The 17099-nt window shown below is 45.2% G+C and overlaps 3 protein-coding genes across 3 annotated transcripts in view; 1 reads left to right on the forward strand and 2 right to left on the reverse strand.

The window, feature by feature from the left end:
• Positions 1-11624, reverse strand: part of LOC140461050 (uncharacterized) — a 47481-nt gene extending 35857 nt beyond the window's left edge. The window contains exons 1-2 of the mRNA XM_072555833.1: positions 11500-11624; positions 7426-8597 (exon numbers count right to left, since the gene is read on the reverse strand). Coding sequence (XP_072411934.1) covers positions 7426-8189 — 764 coding nt within the window. The 5' untranslated portion in view covers positions 8190-8597; positions 11500-11624. The remainder of the gene's footprint in view (positions 1-7425; positions 8598-11499) is intronic.
• Positions 1-17099, reverse strand: part of LOC140460630 (uncharacterized) — a 569010-nt gene that overhangs the window by 467435 nt on the left and 84476 nt on the right. The window lies entirely within an intron of this gene.
• LOC140460632 (uncharacterized) overlaps positions 1-17099 on the forward strand; it is a 1198404-nt gene that overhangs the window by 265710 nt on the left and 915595 nt on the right. The window lies entirely within an intron of this gene.

Consider the following 17099-nt stretch of genomic DNA (forward strand, 5'->3'; position numbering starts at 1 on the left):
AATGATATATTGAACAAATCGGGATTGTTCAGTCTTTCATCTTTTAGAATGGATTGCAGGTATCATTAATATGGAAATCCCAGAACTTCCTGTAAGGCCCCCTCTCAAGATAACATAAGGCTTTACAACAAAAGGTGGCATCTCACCTTTAATGCATTGTCTGAGCTATGAGGTCAGAGTTTGCCCGTATCTCAGTCTTGACTCAGACTGTTTCTATTTCCAAAGCAGGAATTTATAAAATATTATCTGGATTGACTGCCTGCATGAACTGCCGAGTCTCATCCACCAGCTGAAATGACTGGATAGTGAGGGCTTGATCCCCACAGTGCAATGAATTCCCACTTCCATCAAAATCCCAAATGTCCACACTCACTCAGATGCTCTCTCATAAATTAAATATTTCATTGTAACTTCTGCTCCCAGCCTCCAGTCTTCACAACCACACTTCTGCTTTCACCGAAGACAATTAGTCATACAGCACGGAAACAGACCCTTTGGTCAAACTCGTCTGTGCCAAACAGATATCCGAAATTAATCTAGTCCCATTTGCCAGCATGTGGCTCTTATGGTTCTAAACCATTCCTATTCATGTACCCAGCCAGAGGCATTTTAAATATAATTGTACCAGCCCCACCACTTCCTCTGGCAGCTCATTCCATACATGCACAACCCTCTGCATGAAAACGTTGCCCCTCAGGGCCCTTTTAAATCATTCCCCTCTCACCTCAAACATATGCCCTATAGTTTTGGACTCTCCTACCTTGGGGAAAAGACCTTGGATATTCACCCTCTCCATGCCCGTTATAAACCTCTATAAGGCTGCCCCTGAGCCTCCAATGCTCCAGGGAAAATATCCTGGATCTACTCAGCCTTTCCCTGTAGTTCAAACCCTCCAAGTCTAGCAACATCCTCGCAAATCTTTTCCGACCCCTCTCAAAGTCTCACAAGTTCTTTCTGAAAGCAGGGAGACCAGAACTGGACGCACTATTCCAAAAGTCGCCTTACCAATGTACAGCCACAACATGATCTCCCAATGCCTGTACACAATGCTCTGACCAATGAAGGAAAGCATAGCAAACACATTCTTCACTATCCTGTCTACCTGCAACTCCACTTTCAAGAAGCTATGAACCTGCACTCCAAGGTCTCTTTGTTCTGCAACACTCCCCTTCACTGTGCCAGTCCTGCCTGGATTGCTTGACCAAAATGCAAAACCTCACATTTCTATAAATTAAACTCCATCTGCCACTCCTTGGCCCTTTGGTCCATCCGATCAGTTCTAATTTATAGTGAATTCTGCTTCCTCTCATTCTCTAGAAGCTGAAAATCTCCATCCCACACACTCTCCCTCCCTTCTCACTTTGTAGAACCTAATCCCTGCTGTATCTCATTCTGAAGGGTCTGGTTCATGCTGTTTAACAGGCCCACACTCAAGGGAGATCGAATTGAAACATACAGAATACTGAACGACCTGGACAGAGTGGACGTTGGGAAGATCTTTCCATTGGGAGGAGAGACTAGGGCTCGAGGCACAGTCTTAGAGTAAAGGGAAGACCCTTTACATTGGAGATAAGGAGAAACGTCTTCAGCCAGAGAGTAATGAATCTATGGAATTAACTGCCACAGAAGGCTGTGGAGGCCAGGTCACTGAGGATATTTAAGACTGAGATAGATAGGTTCTTGAGTATCAAGGGGATCGAGGGTTACGGGGAAAAAGCAGGAGAACGTGGATAAGAAACTTAACAGCCACGATTGAATGGTATGAGCAAACCCCATGGGCTGAATGGCCTAATTGCTGTTCCTATATCTGATGGTCTCTTGCTGTCCTGGACAAAGGTTTTGCTATTTACATATGAAAGAACTGAAACCAACACGGTTATTCTAAAAGAGGAGAGTCTTAACAATAACCCAGGTCTTTTTCAATATATAATTTCAGTTACATCCCACTGTAAACTTTTGCTATAAATTCAATGTCTTACAACCTTATTCTTCACAACCACCTGATGAAGGAGCAGCAGTCTGAAAGCTAGTGCTTTCAAATAAACCTGTTGGACCATAACCCTGTGTTTCTGATATTTAACTTTGGACACAGAGCGTGAGAATTGGGAGCAGGAGTTGGCCATTTGGTATTTGGAGCCTGAACCAGCATTAAACAGACCATAACTGGATATGAATCTTCCTACAGCTCGGTGGATAGACTGGGACTTTCTTCACTGGAGCACAGGAGGTTGAGAAGTGACCTTATAGGAGGTTTATAAAATCATGAGAATTATACATGAGGTGAATGGCAGGTGCCATTTCCCTCAGGTGGGGGTTTCAGGAATAGGCAGCAAATTTTGAAAGGAGAGAGTAGAAAGGTTTTGAAAAGACTTGAGGCGGCTTTTTTTTAAAATACAGTAGTTCATGTGTGGAATGAATGTCCAGAGGAAGTGATGTTACTTTCAAAAGACATTTGATTAATTACATGAATAGGAAAGGTTCGGAGGGATATGGGCCAAACACTGGCAGGTGGGACTAGATTAGTTTGTGAATATATTCAACATGGACTAGTTGGATTGAATGGTCTGTTTCTTTACTGTATGACTCTGTAACTGTTCTGTACTTGTCTTAAAAACATTTTCTTGCTTTCCCCCATAAACATCCACTTTATTGTTGCTCAAAACTCAGATGAACTCAGCCTTGAATATATTCAATGAGCCCCTAACTGCAGGAAGACATCCACAATTCTGAACACAATTCCTCTTGTTAATATACCACTTGCTTTGCTGATTGCTTGCTGCACCTGTCTGACACTGGCATTGACTGGTGCAGATAGACACTGAGCTCCCTTTCTACATCCACATATCATTCCCTATTCTCTTGTGCCCGAAACATCGACTGTCCTGCCCCTCAGATGCTGTCTGACCTGCTGTGCTTTTCCAGCACCACACTTACTGACTCTAATCACCAGTATCTGCAGATCTCACTGTCTCCACATCTCAGTATATCACCATTTAAATAATACACTTCCTTTCTGCTCTTTTTCACAACTTCACATTGTTGTACTCTTTTTCTCATGTTTCCAATTGTGGTCTTCTCTCCATTAGGGAGACTGAGCATAAACTTGGGAACGGTTTGCTGAGCATTGCAGGCAGGTCCACAGTCACTACCCACTTTAATTCCCCTTCCCACTCCCTTTCTGAAAAGACTATCTTAGGCCTTCTCCATTGCCACAATGAACCAAACCACAAATTGGAGGAACAACACCTCATCTTCTGCCTGGGCAGCCTACAGCCCAGCGGACTCAACATTAAGTTCTCCAGTCTCAAATAACCTCACTTCCCATCTCTTCACCACCACAACGACTCCCTTCTCAGCCCCTCCCCCTCATTTCCACTCCTCCTTGTCACTAACCAGATTTATTTCTCCCATTCACCAACCAGGTCAGACCTTTCACCTGTCCCCACTTCACCACCCTGCCCCCAGGACACCCTTTATCTGCACCCATCCCCAATCCTGAAGAAGGGTTACACCTGAATCGTCGACTTCTCCACCTCCTGATGCTACCTGGCTTCTTCTGTTCTTCCAGCCTCCTGCCTGTCTATTTTGCCAATTGCGACACAGACGTGGAGCAACGTTTCCAGAGTCTGTCCCGACCCCGATTCACTTCCTTTCCTGTCAGTTGCTGCAAGTCAACAACTGAACCTCAGAATGAAAAAAAATGGAAAAGGTGGTGAGAAAAGAGAGTTCCGTACTCACAGATGTTGGACAGAGGAAGGAGATTGCAGTCTGGGGTGAAGCTCAATCTTCATTCAGAGAAACAGCAGCAGCATCTTCAGAAACTCATGGTCCAACTTCCGCATTCAGACAATGGGGTGGCTCTGATTGGCAGGAGGACTAGACTCCTTCCGGTCCTCCAGTACTTCCTATTGGTCAATCAAAAGAAAATCGCGCGCCTTTTTGTGAGAACTGCGATGAGCATGCCCAGTATTTTGCTGACACCCGGCGAGCATGCGCACGACGTTCCTGACACCGGCAAACATGCGCTGTATGCTCTATCGGGATGCTGGTGTAACTAACAGATTTTAAGTGTCTAAATGCCAATAGGCAAAAAAGGGGTAGAGCCACAATATTTTTTCTCCATGGTTCGACATTTTATTGGTTTTGCATTTTGTCTCGCTACTCAACTTTTGTATGTCTTCTCCCCTTGTTGAGAGAGTCTCCCCGTGAGCTGACTTTGGGCAGCGCTTTAACCAGTTACACAGACTGAAGAAACATTACACTATTCGCAGGAGGGAGTGACTACACGTTTCCTGAGTGTGATCCCAGTTTCAAATTGTTCATCGGAAACACAGAACCAAAAGGACACCAGAACTGCGGAGAATTTGGGGAAATGTGGGGACTGAGGGAAGGGATCCCATTCCCTGGGGGCACTGGAGGGTCATCAGCTCAGTCGCAGTGCGGACAGGCCGTTCTTCAAATAATTATTACAACATTATTTCCCATCGACAAAAACACATTCCCGCTTTCTGATTACCTTGAACTTATACAAGTGCTCTGTCATAATATCTTTGATAATAGATTTGAACATTTTCCCCATTACATATGTTAAGTTAAATGGTCTCCCTTTTTGAAGAAAGGATTTGTCCAATGTAAACAAAACCACCCCTGAAACTAATGAGGTTTGGAAAATTAAAACCAATACATTAACTCTTACGGGGAGAATGCGGGGAAGTGGAGTTGAAATGCCTATTAGCCATGATTGAATGGCAGAGTGGACTCGATAGGCCGAATGGCCTTACTTCCACTCCTATGTCTTATGGTCTTATTTCACGCCCTAATTTCTCTTTAAGAGTCTAGGATGAATTCCTTCAAATACCCGGGACTTATCAGCTCGGAGTTCCAACAGTTTACTCAGTACTAGTTCCCTGGGGATTGTAATTTTCTTCAGTTCCTCCCTCCCTTTCAATTCCTGATTTACAGCTAGTTCTAGGGTGTTACTTGTATCCTCTCTAGTGAAGTCAGATTCAAACTCTTTTCAATTCATCTGCCATCTCTTTATCCTCCATTACTGAATCCCCAGACTCATTTTCTGCAGAACCAACACTTATTTTGTTAACTATTTTTAAGAAAAGCTGACAAAACTTTCCAACCTGTTTTTATAATTTTTTGAACTAACTTTCTTACCCTAATTGCCGTGCTACTGCCTGCATTATGTCTGCTATTTTGCCATAGCTCTCAACTCTAGCATCAACTTGTCTGCGTATTCTATTGAACTGACCTTGATTAAATGTTGCAAAACACACAAGGGCAAATCTTTCCTCTCCAGAAAGTCTTAGTACTTAACACGATAAAATTCACTTTGAAATATTGTTCATCCAAATTTTACCAAGCACATACTACAGATTCAACATCCCACAAAGACACCCGGTTTTGTTATGATCTTTAATTTTGAAGAGAAATTTGAATACCCAGTGATTAACTGGAAGAACTCTTCATTAAGATTTCACATTTTTAAACAAATAAAAATTACCAATTAATTGGTGTAACTTAGCAGAATGGGATGTATGGCCTTAAATTGTAAATCTAGTTTTCTTTACATCCCTGCAAGAGTTCCCACGAATCTTTACAAGAGTCTTGATAGTTCATTCACTTGCTGGGAATAGTCCAAGGGATATAACGTCTCTCGAGGATTCACTTAAATCCTTCTCAGGATTCCAAGTATTCCTGGTAATTGTATGTGGGAAAAGATCTGTCACCCTGGCAACCCACAATAGGCCCACAAAAGCAAAATTGGCCAAACTGTACCAAAACACCCAGAATGCCTTCGCAGAGACCAAGCAGGCTGACAAGTGAAACTCGACAGCACTTGCAGACAAGGGAATACCTGTACACCTCAAGTACCCACTAACAATGACAGAGTACCACAGCTATCCCAAAGTCCTGAGGGCAGTTTCACAACCCAGCAATACCAAAGCCACACAAAGGACAGGTCAGACAGAGAGGCACCAGCAAGAGCATTGCTCCCAGGACAGGACAATGGAAGCACCTCACCGTTTCAGAGGAGACATTAGCACCTACGCAAACAGACACACGCGCTCTCATGCACACACAGGTCTATGGGGTGAATTTGCATTTGCAGATACATTCAATTTTGATCAAAAAGCACACAACCTGCAGGCAGTTGATACATGTAATATTTGTAAATTCCTCCTTTGGAAATAGAACCAGTCTGATTCAAGATTGGGATACAGACAGACTCAAACCTCACACATTTCATTGTTGTCTGAACTGAGATGAAACCGATTTATATAAAACCTTAAGTCATCTCGAGAATCTGACTTCAAAGACTTTCTGGGATTTACACATTAATGAACTAAAACTTGCAACCTATTCTAAAAGACAAAAGACTTCACAACAATCTAGGTTTGTTGAATATATCCGATCAGTTGCACTATACTGTGATCTTTTGCTATAAATTCTGTCTTATGATCCTTCTCCACAGCTTCCTGATGAAGGAGCAGCGCTCCGAAAGCTAGTGGTTCCAAATAAACCACGATAACCTGATGTGTGATTTTTGAACTTGATCCAACCCAGTCCATCTCTGGCTCCTCCATATCATTTCGAGTGAAGGCAGCCCCCACCTCCCGGTGCTGCCAGGAAACTTTACAATGCTGAGTGAATGATGCAGTACCTGCACTCATGACAAATTTACAATTTCTAACGATACCAGCTACTCATTCACTGCTCCATCTGATACATGACATTGGAAACTTAGTGCAAGAAGCTGAAAGAAATGAGCAGCTTTAAAACAAAAACCTCTTGGAGCTCAAAGCTTTCAATGAAAGTCTGAGCCCAGTGGTAAGTTCAGGTAACCTTTATCAAGACCCAATTTTATTACAGCTTCAGATTCCCCCCCAGCAAAAAGGCGTAGAAAAAGTAGCTTTTTTTAAAAAAAAAAGCTCAAGGTCAAAGAGTACACAGTCCCCCCACCCCCAACTTTCTTTACTATTAGTCAGCACCAAGTTATCCCTTTGGAATTGGATCCTTGGTACAGCCTTAACCCGTAGGAAGTATTGCCTCACTCAGCAGTTTCAACCCAGACCCTGTATCCAAGTAAGTTTCTCCCTGTTCATTTCCGCAGGTGGGGGAGTCAACCACACAGCTGTGGGTCTGGAGTCACATGTAGGCCAGCCCGGGTAAAGGATGGGACGACTGAATGAACCCTTTCCCACACGGCAGTTTCCTTTCCTAAAAAGGACATGAGTAAATCTCATGCTCCCGCCAAAAATGGTTTCATCATTAGATTCCGAACTCCAGACTTCTGACCGACTTCCAATTCCGCCATCTGCCAAAACAGGATTCAAACCCAGGGGTCCAGTCAATAATGGGACTCTGCCATTGCTCCTTCAATCCCCCTGCCATTGCATGTGAACTCGCTGGTGCCTCTGCAGGTGGGAAGAGCGGGGGAATCCCTTCCCACACTGAGAGCAGGTGAATGGCCACTCCCCAGTGTGGACCCGCTGGTGGGCCAGCAGGGTGGAGGCCTGTGTAAAGCCCTTCCCACACCCGGGGCAGCTGAAGGGTCTCTCCCCAGTGTGGACCCACTGGTGCTTCAGTCTGTCGGACGAATTGCTGAAGGCTTTCCCGCACTCGGGGTAGGTGAAGGGCCTCTCCCCGGTGTGGACCCGCCGGTGGGTCAGCAAGGTGGAAGCGTGGGTAAAGCCCTTCCCACACTCGGGGCAGCTGAAGGGCTTCTCCCCTGTGTGGACCCGCTGGTGCTTTAGCCTGTCGGAGGAATTGCTGAAGGCTTTCCCGCACTCGGGGCAGGTGAAGGGCCTCTCCCCAGTATGGCCCTGCTGATGTCTCAGCAGGGCTGAGGAATTGCTGAAGGCCTTCCTGCATTTGGTGCAAAGGAACGGCCTTTCCCCGGTGTGGACCTGCTGGTGGGTCAGCAGACTGGAGGCCTGGGTAAAGCCCTTCCCGCATTTGGGACAGCTGAAGGGTCTCTCCCCTGTGTGGACCCGTTGGTGCTTCAGCAGGTCAGAGGAATTGCTGAAGGCCTTACCACACTCTGTGCAGGGGAACGGCCTCTCCCCGGTGTGAGTGCGCCGATGAGTCTCCAGGGCAGACGGGAAATGGAAACTTTTCCCATAGTCACCACACTGACATGGTTTCTCTACGGGACAGGATCCCTCAGGTTTCTCCATGGCCAAAACTTCAGCTGCGCACAAACATGTGTAGAGCCCCTCCCTGCTCTGAATTCCTCTTTCCAGGTCATCTAACTATTTCTGGCTCCACACTCAGTGCACTGCAACCATACGGTCTCTCATCCAGTCCCACTGATTCTGAAAACATATAGAAGCAGGAACCAAAAAGCTTTGCTCCTTCTCACAGAATCACAGTCGAAAATTGTTGTGTTCCCAATGGATTGAGTGACTGTCAGACATTGACATCAAAGTGAGGACTGCAGACACTGGACACTCAGTGTTGAAAAGTGAGGCGCTGGAAAAGCACAGCAGGTCAGGCAGCATCCGAAGAGCAGGAGAGTCAATGTTTCAAGCATAAGCCCTTCATCTGTTGATTGTGAAACTTCTGTCTTCAGATCTTCAAACACTCTGTAAAAAAAATTACAAAAGTCATCACTGTCAGTGCAGGGTAGCAATTCAGAACAAGCAACTCTACTTTCTGCAGAACGTTCTTTTCTTTTGTTATTCCACAAAATTGAAAGCATCATCCCACTCTCACTCTCACTCCCCTCTAATTCTCCTGAAGGTGCTGATTCAGGATCTTACAGGGGCAGAAAAGCAAAAAAATGTCAAGACTGACATCTCTCTGAATTTTGGATAGCTCCACCTGAAAGTTAGTTTCTTTCCCAACACTGGAATACTGCTGAGAGTGAGCAGGTCTGATTTTGGGAAGCAAAAACTGTGAATTCAGAGTGAACCTGCAATGCAGCTTCTTGACAAACAATGAGACACGAAATGGTTAACGTCCCCAGGAAGGGGGAGAAAACAAGACATCAAGGTATTGACACCGACACCAGAGAGAAAGTGAACATGCCGACCAGATATCCAGAATCAATCTAGGCCTATTTGCCAGCACTTGACCTATATTCCTTTAACCCCTTCCTATTCATATACCCATCCAGATGCCTTTTAAATGTTGTGATTGTACCAGCCCCACCACTTCCTCTAGCAGCTTGTTCCTTACACACACTGCCCTCTGAATGAAAAAGTTGCCCCTTATGTCCCTTTTAAACCTTCCCTTCCCCACCCCACCCTTAACCTATTACCCTTACATTCTGGAGTATCCCATCTCAAGGAAAAGACCTTGACTATTTACCCTATCCATGCCCCTCATGATTTTATCAACTTCAGCCTCCAGCACGCAAGGGGAAACAGCCCCAGTCTGCTTGGCCTCTCCCTATCACTCAAACCCTCCAACCTGGCAACATTCTTGTAAATCCTTTCTGAACCCTTTCAAGTTTCACAACATCCTTCTGATAGGACTGCGACCAGAACAGCACACAACATTCCAAAAGTGGCTATGGTTCTGCTGAACAATGGCAATTTCATTCCAAAATATTAATTTCTTCATGAGAAGGGAATAATTGGCATTGTAGCTGTAAGAGGTCTCTTGCAGAAGAGTGAAGAACCAAGTGAGAGAACTTTCCATTAAAATGGAGAGGAACGGAGGTGATTCTGAGACTGGGGACTTATATTTAAAGCAAAGAAATTACAATGGCAGAGGCACAAACAGGCCACAACAAATGAGGGAACATTATTGAAAGAAATGACAAACATTTAAAGAGCACCTGGAGGAACTGCAACAGTTGTCCATTCCTGTCTGAAAAAATAAAACACAGAAGGTGGCACATCCATGGCTAACAAGGGACATGATGGATAGGACGAGATCCAAAGGAGTGGCATACAAATTGGCTAAAAATAAAGTACCAGATCTGAAGACTGGGAGCAGTTCAGGTTTCAACAAAAGGATTGATCAAAAGGGGAAAATGGGTATGTGAAGACAAAATAAATTAGAGAAAACAATAACAACTAGAACAGGCAAAGTTCTCATGTGGAACAAAGAGATGGCAGACTAATTAACCACATATGTTGCTTCTATCATCACAAAGGAGGACACAGGTAACATCCCCAAAATGGTGGGGAACACATGGTCCACTGAGAGCAGAACTGAAGGAAATGAGTAGTTGTGGGGAAATGGTGTTGGGGCAATTGATAGGATTAAAAGTTTACAAATCCCGGCAAATCTTGAGCTGATCTTAGCAGAACTATTTAATGGTAATGTCCTACGGAGTGTTGCTGAACAAAGTGACCTTGGAGTGCTGGTTCAAAGCTCCTTGAAAGTAGAGTTGTAGATAGATAGGATAGTGAAGAATGTGTTTGGTATGCTTTCCTTTACCGGTCAGAGTATTGACACAGGAGTTGGGAGGTCATGTTCCAGCTGTACGTGACATTGGTTCGGTCACTTTTGGAATATTGCATACAATTCTGGTCTCCTTCCGATCAGAAGGATGTATGAACCTTGAAAGGGTTCAGAAAAGATTTACAAGGATGATGCCAGGGTTGAGGGATTTGAGCTATACGGAGAAGTTAAACAGTCTGGCGGTTTTCCGTGGACAGTCGAACACTGAGGGGTGACTTTATAAAGGTTTATAAAATGATGAGGTGCACGGATAGAATAAATAGACAAAGTCTTCTCTCTGGGGTGGGGGAGTCGATAACTACAGAACATAGGTTTAGGATGAGAGGGAAAAGATTTAAAGGAGACCTAAGGGGCAACTTTTTCATGCAGAGAGTGGTAGGTGTATGGAATGAGCTGCCGGAGGAAGTGGAGGAGGCTAGTGTATTTCCAACATTTAAAAGGCATCTGGATGGGTATATGAATAGGAAGAGTTCGGAGGGATATGGGCTGGTGCTGGCTCAAGTTAACCCTCCTCCTGTATTGAATTTCAAATCTATCTTCATCATGTCTTTCCTCCACTCCTGGCGTTCTCTTTTCCCAGTCTACAAACTGAAAATAACATCAACACATCAATGCTCTCCTGGCCACTGCGATCTTGGAAGTACCCAGCGCCACAAATGATCAGATTCATTCACCTCAAATTCACAGTCCGCCTTCGTGTCATTCTAGATCTCTCTCCCTCTCTCCCTCCCACTCCCTTTTCCTGTCTGAAGGACACACAGACCAAGCTCAGGGACAGGTCTCTGAGTGAAATGAGGAAATTCTAGTTGAATGACACCAACTGTCATTTCTCTCCCGGAAATGACGGCTGATGGTGCCCTCACCAAGATGGCCGCCCGCGCTCCCCGCCCCAAGTCAACATGTGCCTTATCCTTACAATGATGGCGCCCTGTTGCCCGGGCAACACGAGAGCTCCTCCGGTGGTGAAGTGGGCCTGGGGAGGTTTTATTCACGGCCTCAGGCCTCCCCCTAGGAGTTTATAAACTCCCCAGTCTCCCTCCTCCCGCGGTTTCCAATCCTACCCTGTCTCACCCTGTTCTGAAGAACGATCACTGAACCTGAAACACCTCCTCGATTTCTCTCGACAGTCGCTGCCGGACCTGCTCAGCTTTTCCAGCGATTTCTGTTCTTGTTCCTTCAGCCGCCGGCGCCATTTCGCTCACACTTACCGCACGCATGCGCACTGCCAGGGCCCCATAGAGAGGTTTCTCGATCGCATGGGATCGTGGGAATTGAAGGCGCCATTAATGTCATGAAATCTAGTATCCCATATGCCTTCTTAATTGTCCTATTCATGTGTTACTGAAGTACACGTCAGGGGCAAATCTTTCAGCGATTTTAGATTTATGCATTGAGTGGAACACTACAGGTGTTTAACTCTAAACTCTAGTTCCAATTCAGTGTCAGTATAATCGCTCTTTATCTGTTCTCAAATAAACACCGAATCAATGCTCTCCATCTGACCCTTCTTAACGTTGATTTTCTTTAGTTTGCAGATTCCAACCCGCTGTTTCAATAATTTATTAAAATCTACTTCTGGTACATGGGCGTCGCTGGCTGGCCAGCATTTGGTTCTCCTTGAGAATGTGATGGTGAGCTGCCTTCTTGAACCATTGCAGTCCACATCCTGTACGGTGACCCACAATGTCTTGAGGGAAGGAATTCCAGGATTTGGACCAGTGACACTGAAGGAACAGTAATATATTTCCAAGTCGAGATGGTGAGTGGCTTGGAGGGGTACTTGCAAGAGGTTGTGTTCCCATGTATCTGTTTTCCTGGTCGTTCTAGATGGAAGTGGTTGTTAGTTTGAAAGGCAATTTGTAAGGTGCTTTGGTAAATTTTTGCAGTGTGTCTTGCAGATACTACACACTACTGCTTCTGAACAGTGGATATGGTACCAATCAAGCAGACAACATTGACCTGGATGGTATGAAGCGTTTCAAATACAGTTGAAGCTGCAACCCCATCCAAGCTAGTGGGGAGTATTCCATTACACTGCTGACTTGTGGCTTGTAGAAGTTGGAACACGTTTTGGAGAGTCAGGAGGTGAGTTACTCACTGCAGTATTCCTGGCCTCTGACCTGCTCTTGTAGCCACTGTGTATATACGGTTCATCTAGTTGATTTTCTGATCAATGGTAGACCCCAAGGATGTTGATCGTGGGGTATTTAGTGACAGTAACATTGTTGATATCACAGGTCAGTGGTCAGAGTATTTCTTTTGGGGATGAGTCATTGTGTGACATTTGCGTGGCATTCATGTTACTTGCCACTCATCAGCCCATTGGATATGGTTAAGATCTTGTAGCATTTCAAACTGAACTGCTTCAGTTTATGAGGAGTTGTTTATAGTGCTGAACATCTGCAATTATTGCAACATCTCCACTTCTGAACTTATGATGGAGGAAGATCATTGATGAAGATGGTTTGGCCTATGAACTCCTGCAAAGATGTCGTGAAGCCGAGATGACTGACCTCCACAAACCATAGCCATCTTTCCATGTGCTAGGTATGACTTAACAATTAAGACATATAAAACTAATTGAAGGAATAGGTATGAGACAACCCTCTTCAGGGTGTCTCCAGTGCAGGTTTTTCTGTTCTCGAAACAATCTGATAAATGTTGACATTCATCAGCCTTTTGATCTTGGCAGTTTCCTTTCTCTCCAACATTTGTTTCACATTAGCAAGTTGAATTCTTCTGCAATTTTCAGGAAAATGTTTTACAGAAGGTAACATTCTTAATATCTGTGTAATGTTCCTTGGGAAAACTGTTTATAGTCCACCAGTTGGAGAGAATTTCTCTGAAAAGGTTTGTCAAATGCCCTGCTTCCACAAGACCCAGTGTTCCCAAAGTTGAAGTACTTTTAACAGCCCTTTTATATTTTCCAGAATTCCCATGATAGGAGACATGTGCCACTTATACCCACCACAAATCTCCTGAAACTGGGTGCACTACAAAAGTCCGGCAGGAAGATTATCAGTAAAAAGATCTGGTTTCAATCATAGAGTTATAGACATCTAGAGACACACTGCACGGAAACAGACCCTTTGGTTGAACTCATCCATGCTGACCAGATGTCCAAGCTGACCCAGTCCCAAGTTCCAGCCTTTGGCCTGTATCCCTCCCAGATGCCTTTTAAATATTGTAATTGTACCTATCTCCACCACTTCCCTGGCAGCTTGTCACACACACACACACACACACACACACACACACACACACACCACCCTCACCACCCTCTGCATAAAAAGATTGTCCTTGAGGTCACTTATTCCCTTCTTGCTACCCACAGCACCTCCTTTCTGTTCGCCCCCCCACCCTCAGCACCCCCTGTCCATCCACAGCTCCTCCTGTCTATTTCCACCCTGCTACCCAAAGTGCCCCATGTCCATTTCCCTCTCCCCGCCCTCTGACCCCATCTATCCTCCCTCTCTCCCCTCACCCTCCGCTCTCCATCTCTCTGTTCCCTGTCTATTCTCTCTCTCTCCACCAACTCTCTGCTGCCCATTCTTCCACTTCCCCCACCCTCTCCTTGTCACTCATTCTCCCTCTCCATCTATCCTCTGCCCCCGTCCATTCTCTGTCTCTCCTCACATTCTGCACCCCACACCATTCTCTCTCCTGCCCCCCCAACACTCTAGCCCCACATTCTCCCTCTCAGACCCTTCCCCCCCCATTCTCTGGGTCCCCCACGCTCTGCCCTGCAGGCCTTTTTCCCGCCCCCAAGTCCTTCTCCTCTCCCTCACCCTCTGCTCCCCCGTCCATTCTCTCTCTCTGTTCTCCAAAGCTCCACCCAGCCCCCGTCCATTCTCTCTATTCTCCCAGCTCCCGTCCATTCTTTCTGTTCTCCCCAGCCCCACCCTCTAGCCGCCATCAATGAGAGGAATGAATCTGGTTGATGGCAGGGAGGAGGAGAAGCTAGAAAGATAGGGAGCTTATTTGAAATTGAGTTCCCCAATGTTGAGTCCTCCCAACTCTAGGCAGCCCGGGCGGAAGATGAGATGTTGTTCCTCCAATTTGCAGTTTGATTCATTGTGGTAAGGGAGGAGGCCAAAGATGGTTATGTCAGAAAGGGAGTGGGAAGGGGAATTAAAATGGCTGGTGACTGGGAGGTCCGGTCGGCCTCTGCGGGCCCAGGCACGATGCTGTTCTCCAAGTCTCCCCGATGTAGAGAAGTCCACAATTGGCTAACACATGGCAAATGCAGTCCCACAATGTAAAATTATAGCCTATGGTGTGAAAAAAAGCAGAAAGGAGGTGTATTGTTTAAATGGTGATGTATTGGGGTGTGGAGAAAGTGAGGACTGCAGATGCTGGAGATCAGAGTCGAAAAGTGTGGCACTGGAAAAGCACAGCAGGTCAGGCAGCATTCAAGGAGTAGGAGAGTTGACATTTTGGGCATGAGCCCTTCATCAGGAATGATGTGTGAATGTTATTGAAACCAGTCAATAGCAGTTGTCAGACAGGGGCAGCAAGCAATCAGCAAGGCAAGTGGTATTTTAACAAGAGGAATTGAGTTGAGAAGTGGGATGTCTTCCTGCAGTTAGGGGGGTCATTGAGTGTATTCAAGGCTGAGTTTGTCTGATTTTTGAACAACAAATAAGTGGATGTTTATGGGGGAAGGCAAGGAGATGGTATTAGAACAGTTTCAGTCCAACTAGTCCATGCTGACTATGTTTTCAAACTAAATTAGTCCCAGCTGCCTGTGTTTGGCCCATATCCCTCCAAACATTTCCTATTCATGGACTTGTCCAAATTTCTTTGAAACGTTGTTACGGTACCTGCATCTTTCCTCTGGACATTTATTCCACACACAAACCACGCTCTGTGTTTTTTTAAAACAAACTGGTGCCCCTCATGTCTTTTTAAAATCTTTCTCCACTCACTGTCAAACTTTGCTCCCTAATCTTGAAACCACCCCAGAGAAAGAAGACCCGCCGTTCACCTCATCTATATCCTTCATGATTTTATAAACCTCTATAAGGTCACCTCGCATCCCGCTGTGCTCCAGTGAAAAAGTCCCAACCTATCCACTTCGATGTAGTTAGATTCATATCCATTATGATCTGTTCAATGCTTATGCAGGCTCAAAAAACCAAATGGCCGACTTCTGTTCCCAGTTCTCACTCTGTGTCCAGGACAGCAAGAGACTATAAGACATAGGAGCAGACAGTAGGCCATTCAGCCCATCAAGTCTGCTCATACCATTCAATTGTAGCTCATAGGTTTCTCAATTCCATTCTCTTGCTTTCTCTCCATAACCCTCGATCCCCTTGGTACTCAAGAACATATGTCTCAGTCTTAAATATACTCAGTGACCTAGCCTGTGCAGACTTCTGTGGCAATGAATTCCATAGATTCACCACTATCTGGCTGAAGAGTTTTATGTTTATCTATGTTCTAAAAGGCCTTCTCTTTACTCTGAGTCTGTGCCCTCGGGTCTAAGTCTCTCCTACCAACGGAAACATCTTCCCAACGTCCACTGTATCCAGTCCATTCAGTATTCTCTGTGTTTCAATTAGATCTCTCCTGAGTGTGGGCCTGTTAGTCAGCATGAAGCAGACCCTTCAGGATGAGGTACAGCAGGGATTAGTTTTGGCAAATGGAAAGAGAGTATGTGGGATGGAGATTTTCAGCTTCTAGGGAATAAGAGAGTTCATTATAAATTAGATTTGTTCAGGTGGGCCAATGGGCCGAGGAGTGGCAGATGGAGTTTAATTTAGAGAAATGAGAGGTGCTGCATTTTGCAGCTGGATAAGACATTGTTTAGGCCACTTTTGGAATACTGTGTTCAGTTCTGGTCTCCCTGCTATAGCAAAGAGGTTGTGAAACTTTGGAAGTGGTTGGAGAAGATATACAAGGCTGTTGCCATGCTTGTGACCTATAGTGAGAGGCTGAAGAGGCCAGGGATATTTTCCCTGGAGAATTGGAGGCTATGGGGTGATCTTATAGATGTTTATGAGGGGCATGGATAGGGTAAATACCCAAGCACTTTTCCCCAGGGTAGGGGAGTCCAAATCTAGAGGGCATATGTTTGAGGTGAGAGGGGAATGTTTTAAAAGGGACGTGACCGGCAAGGTTTTCGTGCAGAGGATGGTGCATGTGTGTAACAAACTACCAGATAATGACAACATTTAAAAGGAATGTGGATAGGTCCATGAATAGGAAGGATTTAGAGGGATATGGGCCCAAATGCGACTAGGTTAATTTCGAGTATTTGATTGGCATAACAAGCTGGGCCGAAGGGTCTGTTTCCATGCTTTATAACTCTAATCAGCTTTGCTGAAAGCAGTAGAGTCAGAGCACTTTCAGAGCAGCTTTCAAAGGTGTTTTGCCCTTACTGGGAGCAATAGACAATAGGTGCAGGAGTCGGCCATTCTGCCCTTCGAGCCTGCACCACCTTTCAATATGATCATGGCTGATCATCCTTAATCAGTATCCTGTTCCTGCCTTAGCTCTATAAACCTTGATTCCACTATCCTTGAGAGCTCGATCCAACTCTTTCTTAAATGAATCCAGAGACTGAGCCTCCACTGCCCTCTGGGGCAGAGCATTCCACACAGCCACCACTCTCTGGGTGAAGAAGTTTCTCCTCATCTCTGTCCTAAATGGTCTACCCCGTATTTTTA

This window comes from Chiloscyllium punctatum, chromosome 36 (assembly GCF_047496795.1).
Source record: "Chiloscyllium punctatum isolate Juve2018m chromosome 36, sChiPun1.3, whole genome shotgun sequence".
NCBI classification, from domain to species: Eukaryota; Metazoa; Chordata; class Chondrichthyes; order Orectolobiformes; family Hemiscylliidae; genus Chiloscyllium; species Chiloscyllium punctatum.